Raw genomic sequence first — 15006 nt, forward strand, 5'->3', positions numbered from 1 at the left:
TTAATTGGCTCTAGACAGTTCCACTAGCAATCATGGATGGTACACACAAAAAAATTAATTTGTTTTCAGTTTTATTAGTTATAAATATACTTAAACTACTCACAATTTCTTCAGCTCTATTGAAAATACAATAAAGGTAAAGAGATCCAACACAAAAAGGCACATTAACCCTTATCTGGCAAATGAATTTGCACAGATGAATATTTACACCCACACAAGTCAACGGGGCTCGGCACAATCCCAAGGGATCGACCTTGTGGCTCCAATTGCTAGATTGGAACTGGAAAGCAGAGGAAGAAAAGATTTCTGACCTTCTGAACTGACACACTACAATAGAAATTGTCCTTACAGAAAACAGTTGCACTTTAAATTTGTTTTTAACAATAATTTATGCAGATTTGATAAACACCATAAAATACACAGTGAGTGCAAATGCTGCTAAGAAGAAATAATAATCTAAAATCTTTTTCTGAAGTTCAATTTTATCTTTATCTTGTTTTTATTTCCCTTATAATGTATTCAGACTCAAAGAGCAGGATGTCATTATAAAACCTGGTATTACTGCACAACTGAATTATTAGCTGAGTTCTCATAAAGGTACCTTAGTACAAAAAAAACCCAATTCATTTTTATTGCTATAGCAAATTAAATCTAATAACTAGCAACTGATTGTGAGATGTTTTCTTTTAAACTGGTAATATTTTTCTTTTCTAGAGTATCTTTTGAATAGAACTGCAACAGGATATAACAACACTTTTTCTTCTGTATATAAAAAATAATTTCTATTAAATACATTTAAACAGATCAGGTTTTTTTAAAATGTCAAAAAAAGCAAAGTAGCATAAACAGGATACTTTAACATCACTGGTAAATAAAAAACCTACTAACTTGGACTTGAATATTCAATCCAAATACAAAACCTGAGTAAATGCATTACAATTTTAACACTAGAAATCTGCTGTATAGTCATTATGATACTCCTTAAAATGTATGTTTAATTGAAGCTACAAAAGTTGGAATTTTCTTTTAACAGCAGCACTTAAGATTTTACTTGAAACTCTGCATATAGAATATACACCAAGACAAGATTTAGCTGAGCCACTGTGCTTCTTAATCAGCCTTCCATAAGGATGTTGACTTCTCCACCCACATACATGTCTTCAGATTTGATTTTGTATGAAGAAAACTGTATTATATGTATTAACCATATATTGATTCTTACCTTCGTCTTCAGCTTCTGAATTTCAGCTTCTGTAACTGCATGTTTGATTTGCAACTAGAATTGAAAATATAAAATAAACAAGTGAAGTCACAGAGTACTCCGGTATTTTTAAAGCCTGTGCTGCAAGTTGAATACCTTATTACATAGCAGAAGGCCCTGAAGAGTGCTGCAGTGCAGTAGATTGTAAATTAAAATGTCTAGCTTGCAAAATGACTCAGTCTGTGCAACCTAATTAAAGATAGGATGCCGTTTAACCACTCATAATTTCAAATCAGAACATCCAATCTGTTTAGCAAAACGAAATGTCTTATGCTTAAAAAAAATAGATATTATCCTGCTGGGCTTTGCTCTCCTCTGATATGAATGTGAAATACGTCCCAGTGCTGTCAGAAAGTCCCACTGCATTGATTAAAGCAGGCATGTTACAAAAAAGCAAATATGGAAATAAGTGATTTAACAACTCAAGAACTCAGGAAAACCTTGAGGGAAGATTCCACACATTTATTTCATGCAAGAAAAAAAGGTAAACTTCTCCCTGATTAGCTGGAGTTATCCTGCTCAAGCTAGCTAATCTCAAATGAGAGCAGTTACACAGGGAAACTGTAAATAACAGCAACAGCATTCAAGCACACAAAATGATTGCAAGCAGATTAAGAGCCCCGGCAGCGTGCTAAAGATTGTAGTTCCACCACCAAGCAGCGTGCCACAACAACAGTGGATCTGTACAGTAAAAGGGTTGGTGGAGAGGACCTGGCATCCACCTGCACACTTAATGGGGGATTTCTTTTGTACTAACCTATAATACTCTGATCCTGTGAAGGGAATAGTTATTATTTTGAGTGTAATATGCAATGTTCCGAAACATCTTTAATTTTACCCCAAAGGTCTGCTATTCACAGGCTCCAAGAATGCTCGGAAGTATGAATTGAACCACAACTTCAACAGCATAACCCTAATCCAAATGGAAATGATCATTTACCCAACACTGGCATGCATCCCAATCCCTGCTGCTTATTATTTAAAGCAGGCAGCAAGGACAAACTTCTCACGGGCCCCAAACCCTTAAACTGAATCAGTGACTTGTGTGTGTTGGGTATGGAGTTGAGGGTAAGGGCAATTCCAGCCTGAGCTGGCACTGCAGTGAAGACAAGGCCTTTGTCCATTATTTATAAATAGAAGGAATAGTTACAGAAAAGCATGTTTTACACGGGGGTTACTTCTCTTACAAGATTAACATAAGCTTTAGGGAATAGTTTATGTTGATCTAATGGAGTATGTGAGGGCATTGTACTGAACTAGAAACTATCATCTCTGGTGAAGCAAAGGCTATGTTCTTGAAGACCAGGCTGTTAGTAAAATTATGCAAGTAATTCAAAGGATAAATGCTTCTGGAAGAGAGGAATAATTTTCAAGATAACAGGAGCTATCACAGAGCTGAGCAGTATCTCTGAGAAAGGCTGAGCTTATTTAGAAATTCCCTTTTTATGAAGTCTCTTGAATGCCCTTCTTGTGGTATAGGAAATGCATATTCCCAGAAGCAGTTTGGTTTGCAAACCAGCCTTCATTGATCTAATTGGACAGAATAAAGGAGACACCGACTCAATCAGTTCCACCTGAGGAACACTTTAGGAATCTTCTTTCCAATGCTCACTTCTTGGTTGCTGTCTCCACAGGAGACTGTAAACACTTCTAGTCCCCAAGATCGTGTTACTTACACTTACTTTTTTACTTTGCACTGAAAAGTGTTACAACTTTTCATGTGCTCAGTGAGAGCAGACGTAAGATTTCATTTCAAATGAAACCAGGCACTGACTGTGACAGCTTGCAGAAACGCAGGATGTGGAGGCACACCAGGCACACTGGCAGGTGGAATGAGCAAGGGACCAGACCAAACCTGTCTGGAGCATGCAGCTAATCTGTGGATCAAACAGGGTTCCTGAGGTAGTGCCATAGGAGAGCAGGGCTACTGGTCCAGCATGGAGAGATGCCAGTGCAGCTGGAAACGGGGCACTCAGCAGCCCTGGAGCTGGTCTTAACAGCAAGAAGTGGTCAGTGAAGCTACTGCACTCAGTAGGCCAGGAAGCTGAGAAGGACATGTACCTTTTTGTAAATATACATATTAGAGGAAACTAAGGAGATACTTTAATTAGAATTTGAAAGCGGTTACTTGCAATTTTTGAGCTCACTCAATCCAACCTCTGATCTGCAATTTTCAGAGACTGAGAACTGCTTTTTCTCATTCCATTCCTGTGAGTAGTGAAAAATTACTCAAGAACCATCTAAAAATGTTATGGTGTTTACAAAATGTCCAGCCCACTACTTAGCTCTGCTACCTCATTTTTCTCTGATGAGATAAAATTTCTCTGATGAGAATGGATGAGCTAAATTTTGCCCTTTGTAGACTTAATAATGAAATCAAAAAAACAAGACTCAAACCCTTAGGCTACCTGCTGATAGTCCATTCCCATCTCTTCTAAACCCCCACAGATCCATAAGGAGCACTTAAAAGAGCTTATTATTACATACAAGTAAACTCCACATTGTTGCATAAATGATGATTTGCTCAGGTACAGATGGTTCTAACCGTTATTTTTATGCTCTCTGTTATTAAGTTAAAAAAATTAATACTGAGCACCCAGTCAGATCATTGAATCAGTACATGGTACAGCAGATCCCACTGAGGCAGAAGGAAAAAAGACACTTTTCTGCTGAACAGACAAATGTGTAGCTGGATATGTACATTTTTTAAGAACTAATTATGCTTGCAGAATAGATGACAAATACTAACACATTTATAGGTTAGACTAAACAACAGGGAAGGTCAACTGTTTGGCAAGCAAATCTAGACTCCATAGCTAAAATTTTTTAAGAAAGTTTCCTAAAAGGGGATCAGGATCTTTATTCCATGTTCTATATAATGCCAGACAAATTCTTGGCACATCTTATTTTGTATTTTTATCGTTTTTAAGTCAATATAAAATTGTGATAGCTTCATTTTAACAAGGACATTTTGAGTAATTTTTGGCACATTTCCTATCCAAATATGTCTTGAAAAGCTGATTAACTTTCTTCAAAACAATAAAACTTCTTATGAAAAATAACTTCAGAGCAAAAATGGATTGAATTAATCTAAGACTGCAAAGCGTAGAAAGGGATGAAAGGCTAGCAAATGTTAAAATATCACGTGCACTGGGAAGGAAGGTATGCAATAGAATCTAATAATCTCCATGACAATTTTTACATAATCATTATATATTTTTTGCATATAATGACAATCCATTTTTCATATATTTAAGACATGAAATATAATAACAAATTTTTACATAAGATGTCCCTTCTCCCTACATAACACCTCTCTCTTCAATCATCACAGCTAAAATAAAGTTTCTAGCTCTCTCAAAGCAGTTAAGAAAAATCAGTCCCATTTTTCTGTTCTACAGCCAGGAAAACAAGATTTGCAGAAGTACAATGATTGACCCAGGAATGCCCATCTCTCTTTTTTCATTCCAAAAAGCAAGGCATTTCAAATAGGAGTGCTCTCAGAACATGTGAGCACATTTTTCATTGCAAGGACTGAATTCAACTAATTAGGTCAAACTATTATGCTTAAAGATTATGTCCTACCCACTTGTTTAATACTTTCATTAATCTCTGGAGTAAGAACAAGAACGAACAGTTGTTCTTTAAATACAATTCCAGAAAACACTGTGTGGGCTTGTGCAGTGTGATCGTGAACAAGTCCTCTAGTGTTTAAAGAATTCAGGGCAAATACCAAGAAAAATACATGTACTCACTCTGCATCAGCCAACAAAATACAGCTGTGTACTGTTAAATACAACCAGTGAAACAGAAGTGGCATGCTCGTAACTGCGTGGGCCAGTGAGAAAGAGTCTGCTCTTATGCAGGAGCATTTAATGTTTTCTTCTCAGGCTCTCATCTGCACTTACACTTGAGGATCCCAAAGTACCTTCATCTGGTCTCCTCTACATCAGCGTTTTGAGGCCATTATATCACACAGGTCTGTAAATAGCTTCAAATCAGGTTGGACAAGCTCAAGTACGGCAATAGCCCGAGTTTATGGAAACATAGTTTATTTAAGTATAGTTTTACTTGTAATGTATTCAAAAGTCCTCTTGCCCATCACTGCATCTGTGGTTTGCACGGCCTTGGCACCCCCACTGGCACGCGTAGAATGGTAGCATCTTCCCACCACTTTGAGAAAGTATTAATATGTGTGATGCAAAGTATTAGAAAATTAAGTAAACTGTTCTACTAATATGTCTAAGAGCCTGGAACTTGAAATATGGAGTGAGAAAATTATAATTTAACTAAAGTAAAAAAACTTCAGGAAATAATGATGAATAACAGTAGGCGCACAAAGGCTGAAAAGAGTATCAGCAGAAAAGAGAAAAACTGGTTGCTCATTTACTTTCCATACATTACTCTCACTAGAGAGTAGGAGCAACACATTTATAGATACTAAAATATCTGGTTTGAGTGGAGGGAAGAGGAGAGGACAATTGAAGAAGGACAAAAAGGGGAGTCTCAGTATTCTAGAACTCCTTTGTCGGCCCAGGTTCTGCTACTCAAATATCCTATGAGGTTCTGGCTACTTTCAACCCTTTCATCTTCCCGTATTTGAAAAAAAAAAAAGTTCCTTATTGCCATCACTCAACCCGTTACTGTGAGCTTAGATAAATCCATTGTTTCGTATCATTATTTGCATCAGAATTCAGGAAAGCTCAAAAAGAAGCCACATCAGAAGCATAGACTAAAATACAGAAGAAATGTCTCTCAGTACTTCGGTATGTGAAGTTAAATGAATTCAATAACCACAATGAACACCACTGATTCAAGCCACACTTAGTAGAGGTGGGTGCTGTACAAACTCTGTAACCACAGTTCGGTAAAACACCAGCTTAAAATACGCCTGCTTCCCCGATACGGCATCTTTCTAAACACATGGCTAAACATATGACACTACTGCACATTGATGAGTTGCTGTGTAATGGTATAGGATAAGCTCCACATGTCCCTTTTCACTGAAATTTAACATTTGCTGTCTGCTTTCCTGATCATCTTTTATTGGAATCTTACAAAAACCAAAATCAACAAACCAACTAATCAATAAACTAAAGCCAACAAAAAAACACCCACGCCAAACCCCAGCAATCTGCTAGTAATGAATTAACTTGCACTTTGTCTTCCTTGTCAAACTAAGTGCCGAGGCAGAATAACTTCTGTACTAAAAAGTTAATTTATAAATTTATCCACCACCAGTACAACAGTCACCTTAAAGCTGATGCCAAAACAACTCCAAAGAATAGTTCCACTTCTTTTAAGTAGAAATTTTGAGTAGTTCAGAAGTACTGGGATACAAATAGCTAGAAATCAACTCTAGTTTTGAAGAGAAAAAACAAGCTCTGAGCAATGAGATGACTAGAAATGTAATTCAATGTGGTATTTCAGGAGTATTTTCTGACCTGTAACGTACCTCTTTGAATTTATGAGCAAGTTTGCTGGTGTCCACATCACTAGGGGAGAACATTTCATCATTTTCAGGGAGATCGAACACTTCAATAGCCATGTCACCTCCTGGAAGGACAGGTCCCATGTCTTCATCTTCTTCATCTGTAGCATATTCCCCTGTCTTAATTTTACAGCATTTAAGAAATTCCAGTTATCCTCTAATTAGGCAGAGACTGTTCAAAGAATAATTAAGCTACTGTGCAAAGCCAGCATTTTGCATACAATAAAGGTTATCATTTTCTTTGACTATAACCCCAGTACTTATGAATTCTACGAGACAAAATACAACTCCACAGTAGTATTTCGGTACATTAAGAGAGAAAATAGTGTCTTAAGCAATAAGAATTTAGTTCTTAAGCACTACAGGTTCTGTATTTCAATGTTTTCACTTTCCAAGTGAGACCTCTTTTCTGTAGGAAGAACCCTCCAAATTTATTTCAGATTTAACAAGAAATCTTTTCCAAACAGAAATAAAAGAATAGGACCAACAAGATCTTGATCGGTCTTTGGTAAAGTCAACTGGAGGAAGTAATTCTCCAGTGATATTCCATGGTGAATTTGAAAATTTATTGGTTTGTTCTTTATAAACAAATTAATGACAGAAAAGTCACACCCACACAGAAAGACAACAGTAGGAAAAAGAAACTGAGTGTTAGAGACAAGTTCAGAGACTGAAATCAGAGTTCGTCCTGAATAAGGAGCTGCTTTGAGCTAGTTTTAAACTGAAAAGGTGGGGTTTTCTTGAGCTGGTAAACCATGAGCTGTGTACAACTTGCTGACAAAACAATTTTAAAAAATCATAAGCTGCAATCAGTATCTCAAGAGCAAACAAAATAAAACAAAACAATATTGAAAAGGCTTGCAATATTGAACCCCAAGTTGCCTAGACAACCTCTTGCATGTATTCCTGTGCTCATCTCTCCCCGTATCTAAGGCGGGTGGTACCACCTCCCTTCCATGGGGCTCCCTCTGGAAGCTGGAGCACATTGCCTATGGATCACAAATAGTCTGCTGGCTGTGCAAATGACCATGCAAACACGTTATAAAGCACACACTTCCCCCAGGGCCACATCTGGATTTATAAAGCTTGGGACTCAATAAATACATGGAAAAGGAGGTGTGGGGGAAGGGGTGCAGTCTTTCTTACGTTTATACAGTAACACCACCAAAATTTTGACAGAACTACTCAAGTTTTTGTTCATGAGCTTTCAGTTCCTTATATGAAGAAACATAATATTATTATCAGAAATATATTCCCTGTAGCACTAAAATTGTCTATTATTGTCATTTTTTTTGACAAAAGGACTTCTCAAAACAACAGGTAAGAATTCAACTTTTTGAAAAACAGTTCAAATCCCAGATCCTACCTTAGTTTAGTTTCCCAGTTTTGTTAAGGCTTATGTGAATCTCTCTCAACTAAAAAGCAGTGCATGGAAGCATGTTAAATCCAGGTGCACAAGTACACACAGACAGAAAAGATACATGTATGCATCCAACAACAAGGTGATATACCCACAATAAAATATTACCATTTCTTTGAGGAGTAGCAGGGAGAATCATAGAATAGTTTGAGTTAGGATGGACCTCTAAAGATCATGAAAAATCTATATGTTTTTTTTTTAAAAACCATTAAAATTTTTAAAAAATAAAGTAAGTCAGAACACATGGAAGGCATAACATTATTCAGTAACATTTTCTGACAGTAAAAGAACTACCAAAAAGAAGGTAAATCACCAACAGGCACAACCCATCCATATTTAAACATCACTGTAAAGTGAGGCACTTTTCAGGTGAACTATCTTGACTTCTGTAAATAGTAACATATTCTCCAATGAAACAAACAGTATCCACTTATTTTATATACTTGATATGTACTAAGAACATATGCCTAAGAATCACAGTAGTCTTCAACAAAAAAGGTTAACAGCTGCTTTTGCTTCTTAAAACAGAAGCAAAAAACAACATAATCCATCTCACTGGAGTTTTCAGGCATGTAAGGATTACAACTAAACAAAAAAACACCTGAAATTAAATTTATCATTCTGTATGTCTAGATATCATACACACAACACAAAAATCTTCTGTCACACTACAGCTGTAGTAACTTCTGTTTCTATTTTATTCCCTGTGGTTATTTGCAGTTCCTTCTAAACAGAAAATTTGACTACTAACTCCCCTGGCTTTTTTCAGGAGCATAACACTACCTTTACATACTGTCAGGGCAACCAGAAGCAGAACAACTAACTCTTAAAATCCCAGTGAAAATTCAGTGAAATGAATTATTGTGTGGACAAAATATTAACAGTCCATGGACTATTGATTCTGCAGTTATTATCCCTAAAAAAATCTCTAAGGTAATACACAACTATAGTTTCTAAGTTCAAAAAAACATCTTGGCAGGTCCATTAGCAGTTGCAAGGAAATCTCTGAAGCATGCAAAGAGGAGGCAGAAACAGGATCCTTAACCAGCAAACTCATGCCCTGTTTACGTAAAAGAACCCAGATCTAGCTCAGCTACATGTGTATTTTAAAGGAATTATTAATTTAATGCAAAATCCAAATCACATTTATCAATTTTGGCAAAATAATAAAACAAATGAAATTAGTTAAAACTGATTTCTCCAAAGACTTAAACTAAAAAGAATTACTGAACACAAAAAGAAAAATGAACACACATGAAGGACTAAATTATGTGGAAAAAATTCAAGAGCAGGCAACATTCTACTGGCCTCAGGAGCCTGAGTGTTTGAAGAGGAGCATCAGGCAGTTAAAAATGAACACAAAGGAAAATCTTGCTTCAAATTGTACATAATGAGTGTCAATGAGCACAGTCATTTTTGCTTCAATTAATGAAAAAAGTACTTGTCAAAGCAAAGCACCACTCAGGTAAACACGACAACAGGATGACACAAACACATTACAGAACACAGAAATAAATGAGACTTTTGTTTTCATTTTCAAAAGGAAGGGACTTCATCTTACAGTCACATGAAAAACAAATTACAGGTTCAAAAGAACCAATGTGTACATTAAGAAAATATACATCGTGAATTACATGGGACATACTTTCCCCGAAAAAAATTATCTCTGCTGACTTTTGTTTCATGTGAAACTACCAGAAGGTTGTTCAGACAGCGCCAGTAAGCTGGAATGGGAAATGCAGTATTTTACAAGAAGCAGCAAGGCACAGAAAAAATTTTTATTACTTCAAAATAACAAAGTCCTGTAAGAGAACAGTTGTTATTGTAACTCCCTGAGGTTTCCTGCAATACATTTTGTTTTCTTAGCTGACAACAATAATAGTATTTTTTATTCAATAGTCAATGAAAACTTACATAGTCTTGAAGGAAAATCTCGGACTCTTCATTCTGTGTTGCTGAGCAAAATTCACCCATGCAAAAGCCCTATTTCTCATTTCAGTAGCACCTAGGGCTTAAGCTTATACCATCCAAAGCAATAGGTTCTGATACTAGCCATTCCATTTTGCTATATGCTATCACAGTTAATAGCATGAAATTATCAATATGAGCTGCAATTTTCCACTTGTACATGGAAAATGTGTTGCTTGCATTGTTTAACTGCCTTGTAAATTCCTGAAATGGGCCTAACACTCTCAAGCAGAAAGAAGGAGCAGCAGCACCAGCCAGGATAATGCAGACAGACCTTCCCCAAATCACCATAACAAAGGCTGCATCAAGCTACATCTTTGTTCCTGCTGAAACTCTCCCACAATCAGGGAACTATAAAAATAACTCAAGCCCATCTTTTCATTTGATTTTTTTTTGATGGCTCATACTTAATGCTTCCAAAAGAGCGAAGAAAAATATAATGGTATAGTTTAATCATTGCTTTTATGGGAATGTGTCATATTAATGATGTTGGAAAAAACGTACTCTCTGAAAGATCTGGTTTAGCAAATGTATTCTTTGGGTGTTAAACATTCAAGCACACTGCGACATTTTTCTTTTTGCATGTGTCAAGATTTGCTTCAATGGTTCCAATGCTGCTTTGCTCTCAGAATGTCCTGATGAATGAAAATTTAAAAAGAAAAAAATATTCATATGACTATTAATGATATTAAGATATATTAAAACACCACTTGCATTAAACTACTTGTCCGTGGCCAGTGAACAGAATTCTGCAATATCTTATTAATTTCACATTCTGCATCACCATATGCAGCCTTCAGGGGAACAGGTCATCTGCTCTATGTAATTTTGTCACTCACTGCAGAACATGAAGAAGATAATGCCAAGTTCATATTAAAATTCCAAGAAATGTCAGAATTTGACTCATGTGCACAGAACACTGTGTTAACACAAGGAATTCAAAAGGGTTTAGTCAAGGATACAGATTCAGGTCATACTTAGCACACTAAGTAGGAAATACAAAGACAGTGCCTACTTCAAAGCCTTTGAGCTTTATTTTCTGACAGGATACAACAAATCAAAAGGATATGGGACTTTAGGAAGCTAGACAAACTAGTGATGAGTAAACTGCAACAAGCTATCTAGAGGCAACATACTCTCCCAGCTTTATAGTAGTTATCTCAGTTACAGACTCATCAAGAAATGCCAGTGCTGCCTACCATACATCATAGTCGAGAAATAACTGGTACTACTCGTTTGTGGGAGCTTAACAAAAAATTGTAAGCTATTGCACATTTATCCTGCTAGTCTTGGCACAGATCCCATTGTGAGCATCACTTTTCCTTTAGTGTTCATCAGTTCTGCACAAGGTTTTTGAGTTTCCATGCAAAAACTTTAATGAAGGAGCATCTGAAAGCATCCTACAATCCTGTGACAACCTGCAGCCCATGGTAACAGCAGGTTCTCAAATGCAGGGCATTTATACAGTAAGTTATGTTTTCTTCAGTCTTATTTATACAGTAAATGATATATATTTTAGAAACATTATGTCTATTAGTGTGAATCTTTGCCAAAAAATGGCTGTCATGTAACACCTCTGCAAGGCAATGGAATGAGAAGTTACAGCAGGCTAACATGTGTCTTTAAATTTAGTATCTAACTCAAGTCCAGTGTCGACTGGCTGGCAGAAATCAAAACTATCTCAAAATGCTGCTTTTTTAAGGAACTTGGATTCTTCTAAAATACCTAGATGCTCCTTGGGCTATGAAGACTGTCAGCAGTTTCAAAACAGAGGAAATTCAGCCAGCTGGTGGCACAGCAAGATAAAACACCAGAACTTGTACATGCCTGACACATACTCTCTTCCTGTGATTTGACCAGCTCTAGCAAACACAGTCATGTGCAGTGACTCCAGGACTCAAAACACTGATCACTTATTTCCTGCTCCGGAAAACAGATAGGTTATTGCTGTCCTTGTAGTAAAGTCTCTGAGCCTCAGCATTTGGCAGTCTCAAAGGAGGGTTGAATAAAAATAATTTTCTTGTTTATTTATGTAGCATTGTACCTGGAGATCCATTTACTATATTTTAAGGACTGTATGAAAATTAATTAGGATGGTTTGACAGCTCTAAGACTGAGCAAATCCTGTATAATTCCGTGCCACCTCAATGCAAAACCTCTTACACTGGCAATCCAAATACTCCTGAACTCCATGCAGTCAGAATCACAATTTGATGAAATGGACTCAAAAGGGTAGGGTTTTTTGTACATTTGTAAACATTCATTCAGACAGTGTAAACTGAAATTTTCTTGCCCAAAAGAAGCCCTGCTTACCAGAGACAGAGAATGCAGGGCTGGCAGTGGTGTCGCATAGAGCAACATAAACCCAGCCATATTTGTCCTCACAGAGCAAGGTAAGCTCAAAGTAGTAATACTCATATTTGACAGTAAATGGAGCAGAAGTCCTTGTGGTGACCAAAAATGTCTTTGAACTGTGGCTAATGTGCATTAGATCATAGCTAACTTCATGTCAGTTGTGTGGGAATGGTACAAGTTGCATGAGTTTACTTGGATGGCATAGTCAGGTGATCAAAAAAAATAATAATATTCAGGATTACTGCAGGTTTCCAATATAATCTATTTCTGGTAAGTCTCTTAATTAAGAAAGGAAACACACTGCATTGCATACTTTAGTAACTAAACCCCAGCAGCTATTCTGATAATGTTTACCACCGCCTCCCAAATATATATTCTCAAATATATATGTGGCATCTAGTAGGAAAAGAGTACAACCTTCAATGATCCCAATGCAGTTTTTAAGAACTCAAGTACTTGATTTGTTCTCAGACTTAATTCCTTCTTCCAAAAGTAATCATTGATGAGATCATTTGGATCTCCCCTGCTAGATGTCTTTTCCTTTCCTTTTCCTCCTTTCCTCATATACTCCACAAAAGTCACCTTTGCACTGCAAACACTAATGCCCAAAAAGCACATGTCATGGTCACAGAGATGGTCATCATCCTCAGTGTAGTGCTACAATAAGAGAAGATACCTTTAACTCTCTTAATTAGAGAAAAATCAGGGAAAAACTCTCTATGATGTAAAGACTCTACCAGTAGAAAACACTTTGTGCATCTAGTATTTTTGTGTTAAAAATGTATGCAGTGAACAGGACTTAAGAGTTCGTAACCACTGAATTGAAGGACAACAAGACACATCACAAAAGGTACCTGAGACCTACTAATGCCTACTCATCCTTGTCCTCTTTCACTGTTGTACTGAGAAACACTTGCATGGTCATCAGTATGACAGTGTTACCATAAGCATCCTCACAGCAACAATCCCTCTTGAATGCTGAAGTACTTCCAGGATCAGTATTGATCTATATGGTTTTAACAACAGGTTTTTTTTTCCTGATCTTGAGTAACACCACCTGTATGGTGCATGAAGGTAAGAAACACAAACCTTTCAGGTTTTTTACAGGTGGATGCATCCTATAGATAAAAGGTGTGACACATCGATTACTCACACAGGTCTGCCTTCAGCTCCACACCCGCAAACCAAGAAAGATCTGATCATCAGGCACTTGGGACACACCTCCCTTGCCAATATGAAAGCTATCAGACTATGTTCACAATAAGATGGTATCACAGGTCTTTGAACCCTGACATCTCCAGCACGCTGTGATGAGTTATGGTAAGTCTTACTCCAAAGGCTAGTTGTCTCCATTTTGGTTTTGAGGAGATAACAGAGCTGCTTCAAGAAACTTATCTTGAATTTAATTCTAGACTAAATAGAAGTTAGAAGACTTGCATGTTTCTGTAGTTTGAGGAGCAAACAGAGAGGATATGGATTTTCCAGCCATTGTGGCCTCACACAGACACACGTACATATGCATGTATATTGATGAGTACAATTTTATTTAGAAGAGTTAAATATGTCCCTGTGACATGATTAATTTTAAAACATACTAAAATATTTTTAATATCAGTGGAAATTAAAGTAAGTGAAAGCATTACTGGGGCTAGACAGGATTTTTACTTAGTCTGTTGGGACACTTCTGATTGTTCTGACCTATTGCTAGTTTAAAACAGCATGTTTCAAAATCCAAGTGTATCCTGATTTTATATCAAGAGTATTTCTTTTCTAAAAAGAAAAACTAAACTGAAATAAATGCATAGCATGCATTTCCCCTTCTCTATGGTTTCCTTACACAAATATAATAAAAAATCTGGCCCAGGACAAAAACACACTAACACGTGGAATCTGACATTTCAAATAATATTATTCAAGATGATATGAAATGATGGCAGTATGCTTAGGCTATATGGAAGCAGTTTGTTGCAAGAACTGCCTTTTACCTTAACCCAACAGCTAATTTAGGAAGTAACACAGACAGTAGTCTCTGAAAAAGCTCTCTCACTAATCTTTCCAAGTATCTTGGTATTTAGGCATATTAGGAATTTTAAGAGAATGCAAAGAAACTATGGAAAATCTACTGCATGAAGTTGTTAGTTTCAAAACCACTGTACTGGGACATCAGGCACTAATTGTGAACATGAATCTAGACTTCAGACAAGTTAGATTAATTCTCTATCCTGTGGAATATCTGTTCACACAGAAACAAAAACCAGTGTGCGGAAGGAGGGGTCTTAGCCAGAATTTTCAGAAAACGTTCTGAATTAAGAACATCAACTCTTCCAGAAAAACAAAAAAAAGGTCTAAAACTTCCTCAACCCCTCTAAAAGTCAGAAGGTAACTTCTACCAGTTTTCACAAAAATCTAATGTTTGAGTGCACAACTAAACAAACTTTATTCCCTTATTTCAGAAAGGTATATGCTTTCAGATGAAGAGCAGTGATTAGAGAAGCATCAACCAATTTGTTA

At 36.6% G+C, this 15006-nt stretch overlaps 1 protein-coding gene across 7 annotated transcripts in view; it reads right to left on the reverse strand.

Annotated features, from left to right (window-relative positions):
• The window catches only part of PPP1R9A (protein phosphatase 1 regulatory subunit 9A), a 137839-nt gene that overhangs the window by 28858 nt on the left and 93975 nt on the right, over window positions 1–15006 (reverse strand). For 6 of the 7 annotated variants that reach the window (XM_064677155.1, XM_064677163.1, XM_064677146.1 and 3 more), the window contains exons 7-8: window positions 6717–6872; window positions 1223–1276 (exon numbers count right to left, since the gene is read on the reverse strand). In XM_064677155.1, the coding sequence (XP_064533225.1) occupies window positions 1223–1276; window positions 6717–6872 (210 nt within the window). The remainder of the gene's footprint in view (window positions 1–1222; window positions 1277–6716; window positions 6873–15006) is intronic. The other variant, XM_064677172.1, reaches the window with a different exon arrangement.

Source organism: Pseudopipra pipra, chromosome 1 (genome assembly GCF_036250125.1).
Source record: "Pseudopipra pipra isolate bDixPip1 chromosome 1, bDixPip1.hap1, whole genome shotgun sequence".
Lineage (NCBI taxonomy): Eukaryota > Metazoa > Chordata > Aves > Passeriformes > Pipridae > Pseudopipra > Pseudopipra pipra.